The following is a 20,272-nucleotide window of genomic DNA, read 5'->3' on the forward strand; positions in this document are numbered from 1 at the left end:
CACATTAGTGGGAACTGCTAGGCAAGCCACACTCCTAGTATTGCCTCATGGAAAATCTTCACTATGATCCCATTTCTCTGCCAAGCTGATGTTGTCATCTCCTGCAGGATCATCTTCTGAGAAGCAAGCTTTCTTCTTTTTTTGTGGGACTGCCCCAAACAGCATGCCTGGGGGCCAATTAATACATCCTCCCTGTCCCTCCTAGCCCAAAGTTGACCCACTCACATCCTTTGGCCCTTCAGATGACTGTCAAAGCTTTCTCAATCTCACTGCCATGCTCCTCCCTCCCCTCAACTCAAAGACTCCTGGCTCCTGATTAGGACAAATGAATTCCTCTGAATTTCCATCTTGTCCCTGGAGGCTAATTTTCCAGGACCTTACAGATTACTTGGAAATATTGACAAACCTCAGAGAGATTTAACAACCTTAGCGTCTCCTCCCCCTCCAGATGTGGACTTTTCCCCTACATTCTTGCCACACAAACAATAATTTCAGTAACTGTTTTTAGAGCTGACATTCTTTGAGCTCACACTCTATTTGGAGGAGAAAAGGAGAGAGGAAGGAGCGTAGGACAATTCCTGGGTCTTGGACCTTCCCTAAATCTTGTGGCTGTTATTACCCTGCTAAGAGATTCCCACAAAGACAGATTTCACAATTTTGTTTCCCGGAGTAAGGGGTGGGTTAAGCACATTAGGGGAATTGTTTATGGAGTGAGGTCAGAGGCCAAGTTATCAGGAAAAGCTCCTATAGGTGGATGGATTGGGAAGGGATCCCAGGATCTCTTCCCACATGCCCAACCCTATTGGATCTTTTCCCCAGAGTCCCTCCCCTTCCCTTGGCCCAGGCTCGTGATCAGAGGCAAATGTGTTTTGAGATTGAACAGTGTGGGCTAAAGAGGAGAAACTGTGTGGACTTGAATGCAACCTCTCCAGGATTGAGGGAGGGGTGGGAGAGAGGTAGAAAGGTGTCCAGGGTCAACTTAATCTGAAAATCCTAGAACGGGGAGGATGTGGCCCTTCATGGTCTTCCTGCCTTCGATCCTATGTGCCAGCACCCCAGGTGAGCTCCTTTCCCTTAATTCCTCACACCTGGGACAAAGGGAGGAAGGGCAGTCCATGATTCAAATACTAGTGCCCTCTTCTTCCTCTGCTACATCATTTTTTGCCTCTGCCTCTCTCCCTTTTCCTTTTCTGTTCCTGCCTCCAGCAAATCATATGCAAAGACATGCATGCTTATACAATTTGGTGCCTCTCCTCTACATTACCTATTACCAATGTAATTGGCTTCTCTCTTATCCAGCCCCATGGGACCAGACCAATACCATCACCTTTGGCCCCAGGATGGGGTGACTCAAAAATCCATCTAAGCTAACGGACACAGGGACACACACACACACACACACACACACACACACACACACAGAGTTATAGATACTGCTTAACTAGGAAAAATTTAGGAAATTTTGGGACCTTTTACAAGTACCAGAAACTTTGCTAGGGTTTGGTCACAAAAAGTACCCTCCAATGGTGGGGTGAGCAGGAAACAGGGAGTCTAACGCACCACTAAGCCTCAGTTGGTGAGACTGACCATCCCACTCTATTTAACCTAACTCCTATTTAACCTAATTCCTGATAACTAGGAGCTGAGGTATGCCATGGTTTGTCATCCCAGGTGTCTTGGGAGCCAAGGGTGGTGGCAAAACTTTATAGCAAACAGTGGCATGTTTTTCTAACACACCTTATTGCACCCCCCCAAAAACCCCAAATTAGCAAAAACTCCAAGAGTCACGTTAGCACTGGCAAGGACCTTACAGATTCTAACAGTTTCTTCTGTTTGTAAAAGGTCTTGTTTTCCTTCTTTATAACATAACAGGATTGGTCTAGAGGACATCTAAGTTTACTTCCAGCCTGAAATCTATGATCCTGTGAGCCTCAGCTTTGCATCAGAGGAAACTGAGGTTCTAGAGAAGAGAAGTGACTCATTACTCATACTGAAATTGAATCTGAGCTGAGCTGGAGCCCAACTCTCAGAGATTCATAGAATGTCAAAAGATGCAAGGGACCTTAGAAACCACCCTGGTCAACCTTCCCATTTTATAGAGCTAGAGATGAGGAAACTAGAATTAATGTCAGAACGGAGATGAGCAACCAGTTCTCCAACCATTACATTTTTTTTTTTGCTGTTGTTTTAGCCTCTCATAGGAACAGAGGGATCTTGCAGATCAGGAGGCTCTGTTCTCATGGCCAAGACAAGCAACTAAATAGGAAGTGAAACTTTGGTCCTCCCACGCAAATGCTGGCCCCAACTTAATCCTCTGCCAACCCCTATAGCCCCAGTTCTGCTCCAAGGGAGAATTTCAGTAGCTTGTGTGTGGGGGCTGGGGGAGGCAGAGGTACTTCCGGGAAACCTTGGACCTCCAGCTCCTGGTTCTCTCCCTGGCCTGGCTGAGCTAGAGGCAGAGGGCCCCCGCCCCCACCCCCACCCCCGGTCTGCTTGTGATACAGACTGTGCTGAGAACACCTAGGCTTCAGGAAGCATTTCCTCACCCTGGGCAGCCCTGCAGGGGCTCCCACTCTGTCATCACAGGAAAGCCTGCCATACTTTCAGCCTGGTTCTCCTGTCCCCTTGGCTCCGGGACTGGGGATCATTTGATAAGCCTGAGTAGGTAAACACAGGTGGGCCAAGAAAGTTACCCAGGATCAGAGGAGTACATCCTTTAGCAAGAAAGGAGGCACTGGTTCATTTCCCCTGCTTTGGCCCTTAGATTAAAAGGTCTTTCCCCTAAAGTCCAATCATGGAAGGGAGGGGAAGAAGAGAGATAGGGCCCTTCCCAGCCTGATGCTGGTCCCAGCGGCTGCACTCTTTTCCTGGGCATCATGACAATCTGCCAAGGCCTCTGAAGAGCTGATATATCAAATAAAGTCAGGCAAATAGTATCTATTAAACACCTACTATGGAACCAGTCACTGTGTTAAGCCCTGGGAATTCAAAGAAAGAAAACACTCCCTTCTCTCAAGAAGCTTATAGTCTAATGCAAGTCAGCCCTGATGACATGTTTGCTGGTTTCCTGGACTGGGGTCTTGGCAGAGCCTGAGTTCTGACAGTTTCAGACTCTATTCTAGGAGCCCCACAAGACAATCACATTACTCCCTCCCTCCTTCCCTCTCACTGTCCTGCCCCGGTTTTACCTGTCCACAGTCATAATTCTCACCCCAGCAGCAGGCCCTCTGCCTAGCCCCCATTCCTTTAGTGGAATTCTAAGTCAACCTCTCCCCCTTGGGGAAATTATCCTGCTCTTTGGCAATTCCCCAATCCTGAGACAAAGTTTTAGTCACCCTGCCTTGCCTGGCTTTTCAAGCAGATTGTCACACATTCAAACACATATACATACAGACATTCCCATGAACATAGGCATACACTGTAGACTGACAAAGGAAATGGGGGCCTGCCTGGCCTAGGTTGACTGTCCCTCTCCATGGCCACCAGGAATAAGGTCCCCACTCAATGACTTCCAGTCCTTGACTGCCACGGAGCTGCAACACCCATCTTACCAACCGGAGAATCAGGAGAAACTGATGGATGTGGAAGAGTGTGCCCAGCTCTGTAACCAGCTTCTGGACTGTCGGTGAGAAGGGATGGAAAAAAGGGATGGACTGGAAGGGTCCCTGCCCCCCTTCTCAGGTCCCCATACCCTTCCTGGCACAATTTTCTGGTCCTTGTTCCCAGATGCCCTCCTCTCTCCACTCTAGTTCTGAAATGAATCTGGCTGAGCATGTCTAACTTTCTGGGTTGCCTCCCTCTCTCCTGAAATGTTTCAGGGAACCTGAGGCCTCTGGACTCAGGGCTTTCTCCATTGCTAATTTCTAAAGTCCCCAGCTCACCATACCTCAAACTAGGTATTCAATCCCAAGGGTCATAAGATCATAAATTTAGAACTAGACAGGACTTTAGAGACTATTGATGCCCTTCATTTTAGATAAGGAAACTAAGGCCCATAGAGGTTAAGTGATTGCCCAGGGTCATACGCTGCATCTGTCCAACTTGAAGTCTAGAGCTCTGTTTACTGCTCCAAGTTGCCTTTCCCTGTTGGTCCCTGAATCTATGGGATTCCTTGGAATCAGATAGCAGCTACCCTTGCTTTTGATTTTTTTTTCCTTTTCTCTTGCCCCTGCTGCCATTCTTGGACATCTAAGTCTGGCTTCTGCTCCCTCCTTCCCTTCTAGCCTATGTCCATCTATTCCACACCACTGGGGTGGGGCTTTCTAGGATTTACTTACAAGGCCAGAGAGAATGTATACATTCAGAAACCACACACCAGAGGAAAGTCATTCTAAATGTCTATGGAAGAAAATGACCCCATCACATTAATAATAGTCATAATAACTCCCATTTCTGTACCACTCTAAGATACACCCAGCACTTTACTCATAGCAACCCTGAGGTAGGTAGTGCATGCATTCCCATTTTACAGATAAGTAAATTCAAATGGAAGAGGTTAGTGACTTACCCAGGATCACATAGCCAGTAAGTGTCTGAGGCTGGATTTGGACTCAGGTCTTCCTACCTCCAGGTCCAGAATGCTGTCCCCTGGTCCATCTAACTACCTAGAGGTTAGATGGTACTGGGTGATAGAGATACTAAATTTCTGTGTCAGGATTCAAATTCATGTCTTCTTGACTTCCAGGCCAGCCTTCTATCCACTGGACCAACTAGCAGCCTACTTATCCAAGTTTATTCACTAATAAAGTTTTATCACCCAAATGTCATTTGATACAACAACCAATTAACCCCTAAAGTTCACAAGAGAGATCTCCTTTTGATACTAGCTCTCATCCTATGGCTAAGGGCATTTCGGACTGCTCTGAGTTCAACATTGAGTATTCTAAAGGAATTCAGCCTCACATTTTAAAAGCCCCCTTCCCAGACCTTCTACCTCCTCCCTCCCACTCAACCCACAAACATAGCCCATTGCCATACTAGCCATACCCCTCACCATAGCCATATCTCTGGATTTAAAAATAGGAACAAAAAAAAAAAACAGAAGAAGTAGCTTTCAAAATAGGGAAAATGAAAGAAAGAAGGCCCTAGATTCAGAATTAGTCCAACAAAGTATGAGAAAAGCTTAAAGAGACGCCCTCCTTTGCCCGGACCCAGTATTAGGATCCAAGAACTCAGTGCAAAGTTGTTGCTATTTCTCTCCCCTGGAGGGTCTTGTGCCCCCACTCCACTGGCTGAACTGGAAGTAGAAGCCCCAGGAATCTGGCCCCAGGCTCTTAGATCCAAGTATCAGGGGAGGGAGAGGAAGTTCCCAGTTTCCCCTTTGCTTACTTGTGGCCATATCCCCAGTGCTTTCCACTACATCCCAAGGAACCAGGGATGCCAGCTGTTGTCTTGGACCCAATACTCTGCCCAGGCCCAGCTCCAAAAGAATGTGCAGTATGACCTTTACCAGAAGAAAGGTAAGTCCAGCCTGGGGACAGGGCTGGAGGAAGGCATTGGCAGTTTGGAAGTAAGGAAGATGCGGTCAGAACCCTGGGCCCTCTCTCTCTGACCACCTAATTTCCTAGAAGTTAGGGAGAAATATTAAAGAGGGCAGTGGTCTTGGGGCCAGTTGCTGGTAATAGGGTTCAACTAGACAGAAAAAATCAAATGCTATTGGTGAACAATGAGTCCTCCCATTTATTCCCCACTTCTGGGGGCCGTTGGATATCCTACCCCATACTTCTTCTTCTTTTTTTTTTTTTTTTGCTTTTTGGAGGGCAATTGGGGTTGTGTGACTTGTCCAAAGTCACACAGCTAGTAAGTGTATCAAGTGTCTGAGGTCGGATTTGAACTCGGGTCCTCCTGACTCCAGGGCTAGTGCTCCATCACTGTGCCACCTAGCCACCCCTTACCTCATACTTCTTTCCCCAGAGAGCTGTGTTACATATTTTTGTATCTCATTATGAACCACAAGACTTTTAATTAAATTTATTAAATGTTTTAAGATGTCAGCTATTCTTGTGGAGCTGTCCTTGGTGCTGGGGACACAAAAATGTTTTTAAATGGCATCGTCCTTAACTTTGAGAGTTTACAGTCTAATGGGGTTAGTGGACAGAAGAGAACCTGACACAAGAGGCATTGGATTTGGAGTAAGAGGACATGGGTTCAAGTCCCACCTTGGTCACTTACTATGCAGGTGACCTTGGACAAGTCACTTAGATTCTCATGTCCTCATGTGTAAAATGAGAGAGTTGGACTAAATGACCTTTGAGACCCCTCCTCTGACCTACAGTCCTGAAACTGTATATTAAAAATAGCCATAATACAAAGGAGACTGAAATAAAGGCAAAAGAGAGAAGAGAGATCACTTCTGAGAGGGATGGGGAGGAGTGTTAACGAAGGCTTCATAGAGGAGCTAGCAGTTCACATGGGCCTTAAAGGAAGGATGGGGCTTCAGCAGAAAGGTGCTGGGGAAAGGGAGGAGAGGAAGTTCATTCCAGGCAAGAAGATCAGTGTGAGTGCCACCTAGATGTGGGATGGGAGAGAGTAAGAGGAGTGTACTGGGGTAGCACTGTGTGTGGTCCATTTTGACTTGAGGGAGTGAAGAACAGTGTGGCCAGGCTGAACAAGTTGTTTGGTGCCTGACTGCCAAAAACCTTGTCCTTGTCAAAATCAGAATTTAGATTCTGGTAGGCACTCAGGAATAGTGTCCTGAAGGTCTTTCAGCTGTGATGGAGCCAGAGGGAGGAAAACCAAAGGACTTGGAAAGCCTGCACAGGGTGGATTGTGCCAGAGATAGAAGGAGGGCAGGGAATGGTTTAGGCAGTTATTCCAATGGAAGATACTCAATTTTGTTGAATTGTAGGGTGGACTCAGCCTGTTGGGGCCAGACATCTGAAAGCATTTGGTTCTGGGGTGATGGGGTGTATTCCACAGACTATGTGCGGGACTGCATCGTGAACAACGGGATCAGTTACCGGGGCACTGTTTCAATCACTGCTGGAGGCATCCCCTGTCAACACTGGAACCACAAATTCCCAGCGGACCACAAGTTCGAGTTCTTCTGGGTTTTGGGCTAGGGAAAGGGAGGAGGGAGTGAGGGCAAGAGACTGTTATTTCCCCACTCCCCTAAAAGGCCAGACCCCAGGGCACAGAATTCACAGGGGCAAAGCTGTGTACGCCCTATCCCTTGGGAAAGGGCATCCATATATATTTGCTGATTAGACAGAAAGGGTAAAGCCAGGACTTTGGAGAAGTTAGGAAATCTGATAAGTACAAAAGAGTCCCCAGGAAGAGAATCCTAACTGACCCTATGTGTGATGTTCCCATGCCTGGGCTGTGTCCAGGCTGCCCTGTCCCCAGGGTCTCTACAAACCACTTCCCTTTTCAGAGGATCTTGGGAGACACACTCATATTTATGGTAAAAGCCACTTTCTCTAAAGCCCAGCTCCGCAATCCCTTCTCTTTCCACCTTTTGCATGACTAGGCACAGAAGGAAGTGACTTGGTGCCCCCTAAGCTGTCCTTCCCATGGGGAATAGACCATAGAAAGTCAGGGCTAGAAAGGACCTCAGAGAACACTTAGTTCTGTATAGTAATTACCTTTCCAGCATACCTAACAAGAGATCAACCAGCCTCCCGGGATGGGGAGCTTACTACCTCCCAAAGCAGCCAATCCAACCCAGTTTTTTCCTTATGTTGAGCCAAATCTGACTCCTTGAACCTTGTAATTCCTGCTTCTAGGAGAGTCTTTGGAGCTGAGCAGAACATGTTAAACTTTCTTCCCCACAATAGCTCTTCAAACACTTGAAGGCAGTGATGCTGTTCCCCTTTTTCCCTGCTCAGGTATACTCCAAATCCCCAAAATGGCCTAGAGAAGAACTACTGCCGTAACCCTGACAGTGACCAGCAGGGCCCCTGGTGTTACACCACCAACCCCAACATCCGCTTTCAGACGTGTGGTATCAAGACTTGTCAGGAGGGTGAGTCCCAGGTACTTTCCTTCCTCCTGCTCCCCCATGCCAGGCCAGGGTGTCTGGGCAGAGGGGCTCCCACAATGCTACTCCCTCCTCCGTCCCCCCAAGGTGTAATGGATTCCCTCAAAGCATCCATTCTATTGCTTCCAGGACAGGATGGAGGAGGGTGACAACATTAAGGTAAAAGCAATGACTTCTGCCCCCCCAGCCCTGGAAAAACCTGGGTCACACCCTGAGAAAGCAGATGTTTCTAGAGACTCATAATCCCTCCTGGACAAACCGTGTGGTACAGTGCTAAGAGCACTGGACTCCGAGTCGGAACACCTGTGTTCAAATCCTGTCTTGCCATTTAGGAGCTGTATGACCTTGAGTAGGTTGATGAGCTCAATGCCCTCCAGCAACTCTTTAAGATTCTAAATTGCAGAGCAGGGGGAGGGGAGTTTCCTTACCTGGAGTTTGCTAATGTTTAAACACACAGGCCCTGATGGTCCAGTCCTGGCACTATCTGCCACTCAAAGTGGCTGATATGAAAACCCTATAGAAACATAGGTGTCGTTCTAATTATGGGATTCTGTCCCCACAGCTACCTGCTTCACCTGTAATGGGGAGGATTACCAAGGTTCTCTAGATTACACAGAGTCAGGCCTGGAGTGTCAGCGCTGGGACCTCCAGTATCCTCACAAGCATCCCTACAAACCCAGCAAGTATGATTCTGGGCTGGGAGGGGGCACTTTTTGGGCAGTACAGGGGCAGGGAGCAGGGGGACCAGTACCCACGGCTCCTTAGTGTGTATGTACATGGGGGAGCTGCTTGAGGCCAGGGGGGAAGCTGAGGATCATTGACACCATCTGCAGGCTCCCCCTTTCTCTCTGTCCTTCCTCTTAATCTTTACTGGAAGATGGGGGAGTATGGCAGGACTCAAGGGACCCATTCACATTCTGCTCTCCTACCTTGGAGTTGGGGATAGAGGTTCTGAGATGAACTTCTCTCGCCCCAGGTATCCAGATAAAAACCTGAATGACAATTACTGTCGAAACCCAGACAACTCAGAACACCCCTGGTGTTACACCACAAACCCACTGCAGGAGCGAGAGTTTTGCAGGATCCCCAGATGCCGTGAGTGGGCAGTGGGTATAGGGGGAAATTCTGCCCTGGGGAAGGCCAGGCTGTTGGGAGTTGGCCCATACCTCCCTCCACCCGTACAAGAGTGCACAGTGTGTCTAGACTCTACCAGGCTCTTTAGAGTTTACAGGTTAAAATGGTGGGTGGGGCTTAGAACTTTAGCAGTGTAAAGTTATAGGATTTAGAGTTGGAGGGTGACTTAGAGTTCCTCTAGGAGGAAACTGAAGCCCAGAGAGGGGAAAGAACTTGCCCAGGTAGTAAGTGGCAGGGAACAGGTATGGAGGTTTCCTCATCTAAATTTCACAGCATTTTCAACTACACTTTGAATTGTCTGCTCTGCAAGCTTTCCCACCAGGCAGAGTTGGGGGGAGAGGGAGGGCAGGTTGTCACTAAGGTAGGGCTGCACCTTCTCCAGGGCCTATCCTCAGGAGGCCTGGCCCCAGGTTAAGGAAAGAGAAAGACTGGAGGCCAAGAGAACATTTAGGATATTGTGATCATTCAAAGGAGAGTTAATGAAGGTCCACACAGGCCTGTGACCTTCTTGGGATGGGATCAGATCCACTTCTCATTCTAAATCCTTGTGTCTGTTCAGCATCTACACGGCAGCAGCAGCCGCCACCCAAACACGCCACCCACAACTGCTTCAAGGGGAAAGGGGAAAACTATCGAGGAACGGCCAACACTACAGCTACGGGGATTCCATGCCAGCGCTGGGATGCCCAGACCCCTCACCAGCACCACTTCTTGCCTGAGAACTATGAATGCAAGTGAGTCTTGGAAAAGAAGGAGAAACAGAAAGAAAGACAGAGAGAGATAGAGACAGAGAAAGAGACACAGAGACAGAGAACAGCAGAGAGAGACAGAAAGACAGAGATGGAGAGACAGAAAGAGAGAGAGAAAGATGGAGAGACATGAAGAGAGACAGAGACAAAGAAAAAGATGAGATAGAGCAGACACAGTGTGTGTGTGTGTGTGTGTGTGTTTGTGTGTTCCTTCACTCATGCCCACATACTTGGAACAGAAAGTGGTGGACAGCCTAGACACCAGGATCTCCCTAACTTCAACAGGACTCTCAATGCTGCATAGTAATCCTTTCATTCATCTGTTGTTAGACCCCACTCCCTATATTCCATGCAGCAGTTGTCCTAAACCTTTTCCTCAAGCCCCCAAATTTACTCCAACATGGCACCTCTCTGTTGATGCCCTTCCTCCATATTTACTGAGAAGGGTAAGGCTCTCTGTCATGACTATACAGGATTTAGAGTTGGCAAGGACCTTAGGGAGAACAAGTCCATGCCCATCATTTTATGGGTGAGGAAATTGAAGACCAGAGAGAGAGAGAGCAGTGGACTTGCCCCAATCACCTGGATAGTAAGTGACCATAAGCTTGCATGCAAACCCAGACCTTTTGCCATTCCATCATGCTTATGGGAGTGCCCTCATCACTTCTCTACTCCTCAGTGTCTCTCTAATCTCTATGTACTGGATGACTTTTGCTGTCCCTCAGTCTCAAAGGAAGATGTAGTCTTCTTCTGCCTCTAGAGGTGTCCGCATCCCATTCCTGCCCATTTCTTCTTGGGCCTTGCCTCATCCGTCATCCCCTCTTTCTCTCCTTCTCTGTTGGTTCTTGCTCCACTGCTTATAAATGTGTTCACATTTCCCCTCTCATCCTAAAATCACCTTCCCAGCATCTTTTTACTCTCAAACTATGTCCTCTCCTTCACTGACTTCAGCGAAGCATTTATTAAGCACCTGGCATGTGGAGAAAAGATGAAGAGGCAAAGAAGTCTTTCTGTATAAGATCATTCCCTGCTATCTGGGATGAACTTTGAGATCCCCCTCACTCTGCCTCACCCAAGTTGTAACTGGGGTGGGTAACTGGAACTTTGACTAGGGGCTCAAAAATTTAAGGGATGTTTGTAGCACTTGTACTTTCTTCAGCAGGTAGAAACAAATGAATTGCAGAGAGCAAGAGTAATCAGGTAGGAAGTGACCAAATGGCCTACTTCCTTTCCTGGCCCAGCTCTGCCTCTCAGTAATGCCTCTTGGTATCTCCTGATCTCTTTCCTCTCTCCCTTCCTCTGTATAAGGGGTCCCGTATTCTGAGTTTGGAACTCTCCTTCTCTTGGTCTCCTCCACAAGAATTGTTTTAAAAAGGTGATGCCTTTCATACCTCTTGCCCTGGGTTCAAGAATTACTGATTATTTATGGTTCCATCCTCAGGGATTTACGGGAAAATTTCTGTCGGAACCCAGATGGTTCAGAGGCTCCCTGGTGCTTCACTTCTCGGCCAGGCATGCGTGTGGCCTTCTGTTTTCACATCAAGCGCTGTGCTGATGACATCAAGGCAGAAGGTGAGGAGGGGAAGTGGGGGAGTGGGGAGCAGGACTTAGGCAGGGCCTGGGTTTGGCCTGAGGGCTCAAAGTGCCCCTTGTTCCTACCCCTCCCCTTAAGCCCCTTCCACAGTGGTCACTTGGAGGGCAGTGACCCTCTGCTTCACCTTGATTCCACAGATTGTTACTATGAAAATGGGGAGCAGTACCAGGGCTCTGTTAGTAAGACCCGGAAGGGGATTGTCTGTCAGCACTGGTCCCAGAACACTCCTCACAAGCCTCAGTGAGTCTTGGGTTCCTGGGGCAGAGGAAAGGAAGGGGGTCATTCCTGGCTTCCTCCAAACTCTAGCCCCTAGCTCTTCAAACCTACCCTGCTTAACCTTGGTCCTTAGCTTGGGAACCACTGTCTATTCTTTCCTGAACCCTGCCCATATAGCCCTACTGAAGACTGAAGGGTCAGAGATGGTGATGATGGTCTCCCAAGTCCAAAGAACTCTGGAGGCAAATTGGGGAGGGGGGTGGAGCTGGGAGGAAGATTTGGAACTTCTTGCATTTCAACATGTCCACCACCCCCATCTCAAGGTTCACACCTACCACTGATCCACGGCTAGAAGAGAATTTCTGTCGGAACCCAGATGGAGATAGATATGGTCCTTGGTGCTACACTATGGACCCTGGAACTCCATTCGACTACTGTGCCCTCAATCCCTGCCGTGAGTCTCCTGTACTCCATCCTGTCCTCAAAAAGGCCATCCCACTTTGTTTATTGGTTTGCAAGGACCAGGATTTTTACATGTGGATCAATCAGCAGGCATTTTACCAAGCAGAGCTTTGTGCCCAAGAAACATGTTTAAGGGGTGGCTAGGTGGTGCAGTGAATAGAGCACCGGCCCTGGAGTAAGGAGGACCTCAATTCAAATCCGGCCTCAGACACTTAACACAAAAACTAGCCGTGTGACCTTGGGCAAGTCACTCAACCCCAATTGCCCTCCAAAAAAAAAAAAACCAACCATGTTTAAAATCTGGTTCCTGTCCTCACAAAACTAATAATCCAGCAGGGAAAATAAGACTCTTTACTGGAGACAAGATAAGGTAGTAATAAGACTATAGGGTTTAGATCTGGAAGAGATTCTCAGGGGTAACATTTTGTTTTATAGGTGAGAAAATTGAACTAGGATTCAAATCCAGATGCTCTGATTAAATTTGGCCCCCTCCACTATTCCAAATTGTCTTCCAAGGGCTGAGTTCTCTTCCAAGGATAGTAGATCACTTCAGAGGAGGGATCACTTCCAGAGGAAGAGATCACTGTAGCTTCTGGGGGATGGAGTGGGATGGGATGGGGGAAGGTTTTACTGCATTGACTTTATCTTCCCCCTCAAACCAGGGGAATTGAGTTTCTCGCTGTCTTTGGAGTAGAATCTGATGTAGCTATTGCCTTTGGGACCCACCTTGCTACAGTGACTTCTTGTCTTACCTTTATCCTTTCAGGTGGTGACCCAAAGGCATCTGTCCTGGAGACCTCAGGTGACTCAGGGCCTGCCCCCTGCCTTTCTATTGGGAGTTGTGAGGGCAACGGGGCTCTCAGTACCAAAGACAGGCAGAGGAGACACCTTTGTTTTACTTCCTAAAAAAGGGTCTTGGCTCTCTTACTCTGCAGATAGGCCCTATCCCTATCCCCTTCTAACTCCCTCCACTTTTTATGGCACCAGAGCCCATCCCTTGTGTTCCCCATATCTGCCTCTGACCTAGCCTCTAATCCCTCTTTGCCTCCTTAACTCTGAGGGCACACAGGACTCCCCTCCTCCCCATTTCCCAGCCCCCCAGACCTTTTCTCTTTCCCTTCCTGCCCTCAGACCCAGTGCTCTTTGAGGAGTGTGGCAAGAGGGAGGAACGGAGGGCAAAGCTGTTACGGGTTGTAGGGGGCCGGCCTGGCAACTCGCCCTGGACAGTCAGCTTGAGGAACAGGTGAGTCCACCTGAACATGCTGGAGTCTATCTATCAACATGTAGCACCAATAATGTACTTTGGCACCTTCTCTGTAACTTATAGGTTGAGAGCTGCTTAGGGCACTAAGAGGTTGCCCAGAGTCATAAGTGTCAGAGGTGGGACTTTAACCCAGGCCTTTCTGCTTTTAAGTAAAATCAATAAGCGTTTATTAAATGCCTCCTCTCTGTCAGGTCCTGTGTTTTCAGGAGTGGCTCTTCATTATATCATGCTGCCTTCATGAAAAAGACAGTATGAGAAGGTTTGACCTCAGTCATTCCAATGCATCTGACCCTTGTAGAAGGCTATGGACCCAAGTCCTTTGGAAGAGCTCTTGGGGAAATGATCCAAGACATTGTGTGTGGGAGGGGTGGGGGGAGGTTTGCTCTGTCACTTCTAGCATGGACTCCACCCCACCTTATTGTATCCTAGGCAAGGCCAGCACTTCTGTGGTGGGTCACTGGTGAAGGACCAGTGGGTGGTCTCAGCTCTCCAATGCTTCTCATCTTGGTAAGAGACCTTGTCAACTTTTCAAGGAATCACAAGGTACTTGGTTCAGGGCCCTGCCACAACTACCTTGTGTACCCTTAGCCCAACCCACCTGAATTATCTGTTCTCTTTTATGTGCCAAATGTGAAACTGATTCCAGTTTTGACCTCCCTGTGTCTACTTGACCCATTTTTTAGGCTAATTGCCCAATTGTTTTCTCCTGAATACATTTTCACCCTTTTACAATGACTTATTTCCCTTGACTCCTTGTGTTTCTCACTCATCTCCCTCACCAGGCTTGGAAGCTCCCTAGGACAAGGGTGGGGGAAGAGGGATATATCTGCTTTGGCTCCAGAGAACTCAGTGAGGACCCCAATTCCTTTCCTCCAGTCATGGCCCCCTCACGGGCTACGAAGCCTGGCTGGGCACACTTTTTAAGGACCCTCAGGCCAGCGATCCTGGACTACAAAAGATTCCCCTGATACAGATGGTGTGTGGTCCTCCGGGCTCCCAGCTCGTCATGATCAAATTAGAAAGGTACTTGAGATATGGGGCTATGTTAGCAAAAAGATTGGCCTGCTTCATGTGAACACAGAAGATCTGCTAGCTGGGAGGACCTTGGATGGAAAGGAATGTGACCACAGGCCCACAGTCACTCCTAGTACCGAAGTACTCGGTGAGATTTTGGTAACAGTGGGAACCCTGGACCTGTTTTGTTTTTCCTCAATAGGGTTAAGTCAGTTACCTGAAGAAGATGGCCACACAGGCATGTGGGTAGAATGTCCACAGCATGCTACATCTACAGGAAGGATGCAGGGCTGGGCTTTAGGCCATAGGTTTCAGAATTTGTCTCCTTAAATCTGGGCTAAGGAACATTGACCTTTGGCCCTATCTTTTACTCCTTTTCCCCCTCTCTTGCATATCAACTAGTCTTCCTTTTTGTTTTTTTACTTCCTCTGCTTGCTAGCTAAACACTTGAGACGACAAGAATGTTTTCTCAAGTTTATTCACAAAGTTAATAAGAATATGCCCATTCAGCCGGGCAGAAGAATTTGAGAAATTTAAAAAAGGGGGTGTGGGGATTTGCCCAGTCCTAAGTTACTCAGTATTTCATTTGGCTTTTTTGTGCCCCAGGCCCAGTGTGGATGGGCCTGATTCTCTCTAGCTTGGGAGTATCTAAAATCCTCCTGACCCTGGGATCTCCCATCTAGGACTCTCCAAAATAAATTTTGTAATATGCTCAGCTAGATGGATTTTATTGGTCCACTTGATCACTCCATGCTCACAAAAGGAATCCCAGTGGGGAAGTCCTTTAATAATACTTGAGTTGTGGGTCCTTTGCCCACACTTCTTTCATCACTATCTTTCACCTCCCAAGAAATAACCAAGAAAATACAAAACAAGTACAGTGTTTCCATTACCTTAAAAGTAAGGATAATTTAGAGTAATACCTAGATCACCCCAAGGTTAATCAATACCTGCCTACCACTCACAGGGAATTGCCAGTATTAAGTCAGGAAAATTGGAGCTAGAGTTATAACTGGAGTACGACAGTGTACACAGGAGGAATACTTGCTTATGAAGGTACTGGCCATCATCATCATTATTTGGGGGAGGGGGGTCCCGACCTATGATTTCACTTGTTCCCAATGTGGACAGTGCCGCCCACTGGACATGAATCTCTACCAATGAAGATCTGCCAACCTGTCTATAATTTATAATCTTAGAGAGCTGTCAGGAATACTTAGAGATTACAGGACTTGTTCATTTGAACTCAGGTCTTCCAGGCTCCAAGGTCAGTCTGATACCCAATGTTTGGGGCTGCTTCTCGTTCAGTCAGCAAACACTGATTAAGGCACCATGTCAGGCACAGAGACAAGTTTAAAATAGTCTGTTTTCATTCTATCCATCGAGAAACCATATGTATACATTTATATTTGTGTGTGTGTGTGTATATGTATGTTTATATATAAGTATATGCAGAATATATGTGAAATAAATATGAGGTAATTGGGGTGGATGGGAGAGGGAGGTCACTAGAAGCTGGGGAAATCAAGAAAGGCTTCATGTAGATGGCACTTGGGTTGAGTTTTGGAAGTTTTTGAAACTCAGAGTGTTCTGAGATGGGGTAAGGAAGGAATGCATGCCAGGCATGGGGAACAGCCATTGCAAAGGAAGGGAGACTGGAGATGAAGTATGTGCATGAAGAATAGTAAGGCCACTGGTTTGGCTGAGCATGGTGAGGAGATGAATATATAATAGGCCTGGAAAGGTAGGTGGGGCCAGGTCACAAAGGGCTTTAAATGTGAAAGAGAGGATGTTTATATTTGATCCTAGAGGCAATGGGGAGTCAATAGAGTTTACTGTATGGAAGGACAGACTGGTCAGACCAGCACTTTGGGAAAATCACTTAGCAGCTTGTGGAGAATGGCTTGGAGCAGAGACTTGAGGCAGGGAGGAAGAGGCTATTGAAAAGTCCAGGTGAGAGATGATGAGGCCCTGAAGGAGGGAGGTGGCTATGTGAGTGGAGAGAAGGGGCCAGAGGTGAGAGAGGAAGAGGTAGAAATAACAAGACTTGGTAACTGATTCTGAGAGGTGAAGGAGAATGAGGATAAGGTGTTGAACCTTGGTAAGTGGAAAGACAATGGTGGCTCTGACAAATAGGGAAATTCAGAAGAGAGAAGATTTTGGGGGAAAAATGAGTTCTGTTTCAGGTACACTGATTGTGAGATACTTGTGGGATGTCTAGTTTGAAATAACCAATAGGCAGTTGGAGGTGTGTGACTGGACCTCTGGAGGGACTGGCTTTCTCCATTCTAAAAACTGGCATATAAATGGCACTATAAAGTGCTATTTGAGTCTCACAGTCGCTTTGTGAGGTGGGTACTCATTATTAACATTCCTATTTCACAGATGAGGAAACCTTTGCTCAGAGAAATGTGACTTGCCCAAAGCTACACAGCTAGCTAGTGAGTGTCAGAGATGGTATGTAGACTCAGGTCTTCCTGACTCATAAGTGCTGACACTATCCTCAAGTTCACCTTAATTCTCATCCATTGCCCCAACCGCAGTCATAACATGTATTGACCCTTGATTCATGTGACATTTTTTCCTCCGTAAATTCTGTGTAGGAGCTAAGGTACTACTGAATTTTTCTGAGCTAGTCCCTGGAGCAGGTCTATTTGTTGGCACAGAAACACAGGCTTTTGGTTGGTCCTGAGCTTTTTTCTCTTTTGTACTGTCCCTATAGACCTGCAGTGCTTAACAATCGTGTGGCCCTTATTTGCCTGCCCCCTGAAAACTATAAGGTGCCAGGTCAAACCCAGTGTGAGATCGCTGGATGGGGAGAGACCAATGGTAAGGAACATAATAGTCTCAGAGAATAGCATTAACCCTTATCTCCCTTCATTGCTATTCCCCTTCTGAGGCCCCTCCTTAACTGGATCACCTTCCTCCTGCTGCTGTCTAAATGTTGGCATTGCCCAAGACTCATTACTTGGTCTCCTGCTTTCCTCTACTTTCTGCATGCTGTCAAACTCATCTACCCTAATGGCTTCAATCACCATCTGTGTGTAGATGACTCCCAAATCTCTTCTGAGCTCCAGCTCGTTATCCAACTGTCTACAGATCCACCTAGATGTCCCACTGGCACCTCAAACTCAAGTACTGAGCCAAAAACTCATCTCTTCCCCAAACCAGCCTCTCCTGTCAACAATACCCAATTTCCTGGTCTCCCATTCTCAAAGGCTTCAACTCTTCCCTTTCCCATCTCTCTCACATCCTTGGATCCCCTCCCCCCATTCCATTTCCACTGTCACCACCTTAGTTCAGAGCCTCATCCCCTTGTATCTAGCCTACTACAATATCCTCTTAATTGATTTCTATCCAACGCAACAGGCACTGATCAGGAGTCTTCTATGAGAAAGGGACTGCTTCAAAATCTTCTTCTCCTCCATCTCCTATTAAACCTTGAAATACTGCTCTGGGTACAACCATCCTCTGCTCAAAAATCTTAGCTAACCTCTCTGCACCCTCTTTTGTAATAGGTAAAATTTCCAGTTCCTTGGCCTAGCTTAGCATTCAGGGTCCTGCAGGATCTGGCCCCTCTCATCTACCTCTCCAAACTTGCCTTACATTATTTCCCTCCACATCTTTGCTTAACAGAGTTCTCTGGAGATGAAATCCCTCCCTTTCCTTGCTTATCTGAGTTCTACCCATCCCTTGCTCCTCATTCTTCCCACATGTGGGAGGCAGGATGGCACAGTGGAAAGATCACCTCTGGATCGCTCCTAAAAGGAAACAGAATGGACAAATGGGTCATCTCGGGTTACCCAATCAGGTCTTGAATCTCTGAGCTGGAATTCATTTTCTTTTTTTTCTTTTAAATTTTTTTTTCATTGAACAAAAAACTATCTTCTCTCTTTTCTACTTCTCCTGGCTCACTGTGGAAATGTAACAAATATGCAAAGTCAAGCAAAACAATTCCCACATTGGCCATGTCCAAAATATGTTTTTCACTCAGAAGTGAGTTGTTTCATCACCTCTGTCAAGAAGTAGGCAGAATGAATTATCAGTCCTCTAACACTTCAGTTGATCAGAGTTCTTCATTCTTTCAAAGTTGTTTGTCTTTGCAAGATTGTTATTGGAGAATTCTGCTCACTTCCATCTGAAGCACTGCATATTAAGTCTTCCCAATTTTCTCTGAAACCATCCCTTTCATCATATACAATGGTATTCCATTATATTTATGTGCCGTAATTTGTCCAGTCATTCCCTAATTGATGGGTATGTCTTTAGTTTCCAGTGCTTTGCAACCACAAAGAGCTTCTGTGAATATTTTTGTATATATGGGTCCTTTTCCTCTTTCACTGACCTCCTTGGAGTATAGGTCCAATAGTGCTTTTGCTGAGCAAAAGGGCATAGATGCTATCGGCCTTTTTTTAGAATGCCTAACTGGACCTTTCCCCTTCGATTTCTGCTCATTCTGAAGCTTGGAGGAAAGGTGCATGGGGTCTTTCATTGGCTACATGGTACCAGACCATCCTATTCTCCCCTAGGAACTGGCAATGACACCGTCTTGAATGTGGCCCAGCTTCGGGTTATCACCAATGAAGAGTGCAACATCAAGCATCGGGGCAAGGTGAAAAAGAACGAGTTATGTACTATGAGCCCGATGGTTCCAGTAGGGGCCTGTGAGGTATGGTGAGATATGGAGGCTTGGGGGCTGGGGGAAGGGAGCAGGAGCTGCCCTACAGAACTCCCTTACTTAAGATATCATACTCCTCGGGCTTTAGATTGACAGCTAAATGTCAAGCCCCACTGGCAATGGAGTTTATGCCTGTGAAGGATCCTTTTCTGAGGCATGAAAAGAGGGAAGGACAGTTAGCTTGAGCCCCTATACAAGTCACCTTGTATCCTAAGGATGTCATTCTTGTCAGGCTTGTATCCTAAGGATGAACCTGGATGGGTTTTAGGCAGTTACTTCTACCCTACTCAAGCTCCTCACTTTGGAATCCAAGGATCATAGATCTAGAGCTGTGGAATACCTTAAAAGGTCACCTAGTCCAACTCCGCCATTTTGTAGAGGAGGAAGGTGAGGATCAGAGAGGTTGTCATTAGCCTACACAGTATCAAAGGTGGAATCTGAAGTGACTCCAAGTCTGGCACTATCCATGATACCATGATGTCTCAGAAAAGGAACAGTAGTCTTCTTGTCCCCTTAACAGGCTAGCCCGTTCACTGTGTAGCCAAAGCCTCAGCTTTCCCCTTTCTATGACTCCCCCAAATCTCAAGGCTTCACTTAAACCACTCCTTCTTCTAGGGGGACCATGGAGGTCCACTGGCCTGCTACACCCATGACTGTTGGGTCTTACAGGGAATCATAATCCCAAATCGTGTCTGTGCCCGCCATGGATGGCCAGCTATCTTTCTGCGGGTCTCTATGTATGTTGACTGGATAAACAAAGTCATAAAACTGAGCTGATGGAGGCGAAGAGGAAAGGTCCTTTCTTCAGCGTCCCCTTGCCCCCACCTTGGTCTTTCTCCTGTCTCTACCCATCCTGGGCTCTTACTGGTCCTTACCCAAGCCAGGTTTTCTGGCTTCCTGTAAGATGCAGCCCTGGCACCACCTCCAGGAGGCCTTTCCTGGGGATTCCAGTTGGTAAGGCCACCTCTCAAAGGTTATCTTCCACCAACTCTGTATTTATGTTCTGATTTACATATGTTGACTGCCCCATTCGAATGTAAGCTCCATGGAGGGGGGACAGTTTTTGCTTTTACTTTGTTACCTCCTGGCTTAGGACAGCCCTGTGTGGGAGGAAACACTTAATAAATGTTTGCTGAGAGCCTGCTAAGGCTGTCATTGTCAAGGCCTGAGGGCATGGTGGCAG

General features: G+C 47.1%; 1 protein-coding gene across 1 annotated transcript; it reads left to right on the plus strand.

Moving 5' to 3' along the window:
* The first annotated feature begins 815 nt into the window (after positions 1-815).
* On the plus strand, positions 816-20,227 carry MST1 (macrophage stimulating 1). The gene is made up of 18 exons (XM_069095711.1): positions 816-1,059; positions 3,487-3,625; positions 5,347-5,459; positions 6,919-7,033; positions 7,827-7,963; positions 8,541-8,661; positions 8,955-9,073; positions 9,672-9,846; positions 11,303-11,433; positions 11,593-11,695; positions 11,995-12,125; positions 12,900-12,935; positions 13,265-13,376; positions 13,827-13,904; positions 14,274-14,420; positions 17,134-17,240; positions 18,941-19,080; positions 19,705-20,227. Exons 1-18 carry the CDS (start codon positions 1,008-1,010, stop codon positions 19,864-19,866), a joined length of 2,118 nt encoding a protein of 705 aa, XP_068951812.1. The 5' UTR covers positions 816-1,007; the 3' UTR covers positions 19,867-20,227.
* Positions 20,228-20,272: the final 45 nt, after the last annotated feature.

The sequence above is a fragment of the Petaurus breviceps genome, unplaced genomic scaffold (assembly GCF_028583685.1).
Source record: "Petaurus breviceps papuanus isolate PSGF00001 unplaced genomic scaffold, PetGlider_PUasm1.0 227, whole genome shotgun sequence".
Classification (NCBI taxonomy): Eukaryota; Metazoa; Chordata; class Mammalia; order Diprotodontia; family Petauridae; genus Petaurus; species Petaurus breviceps.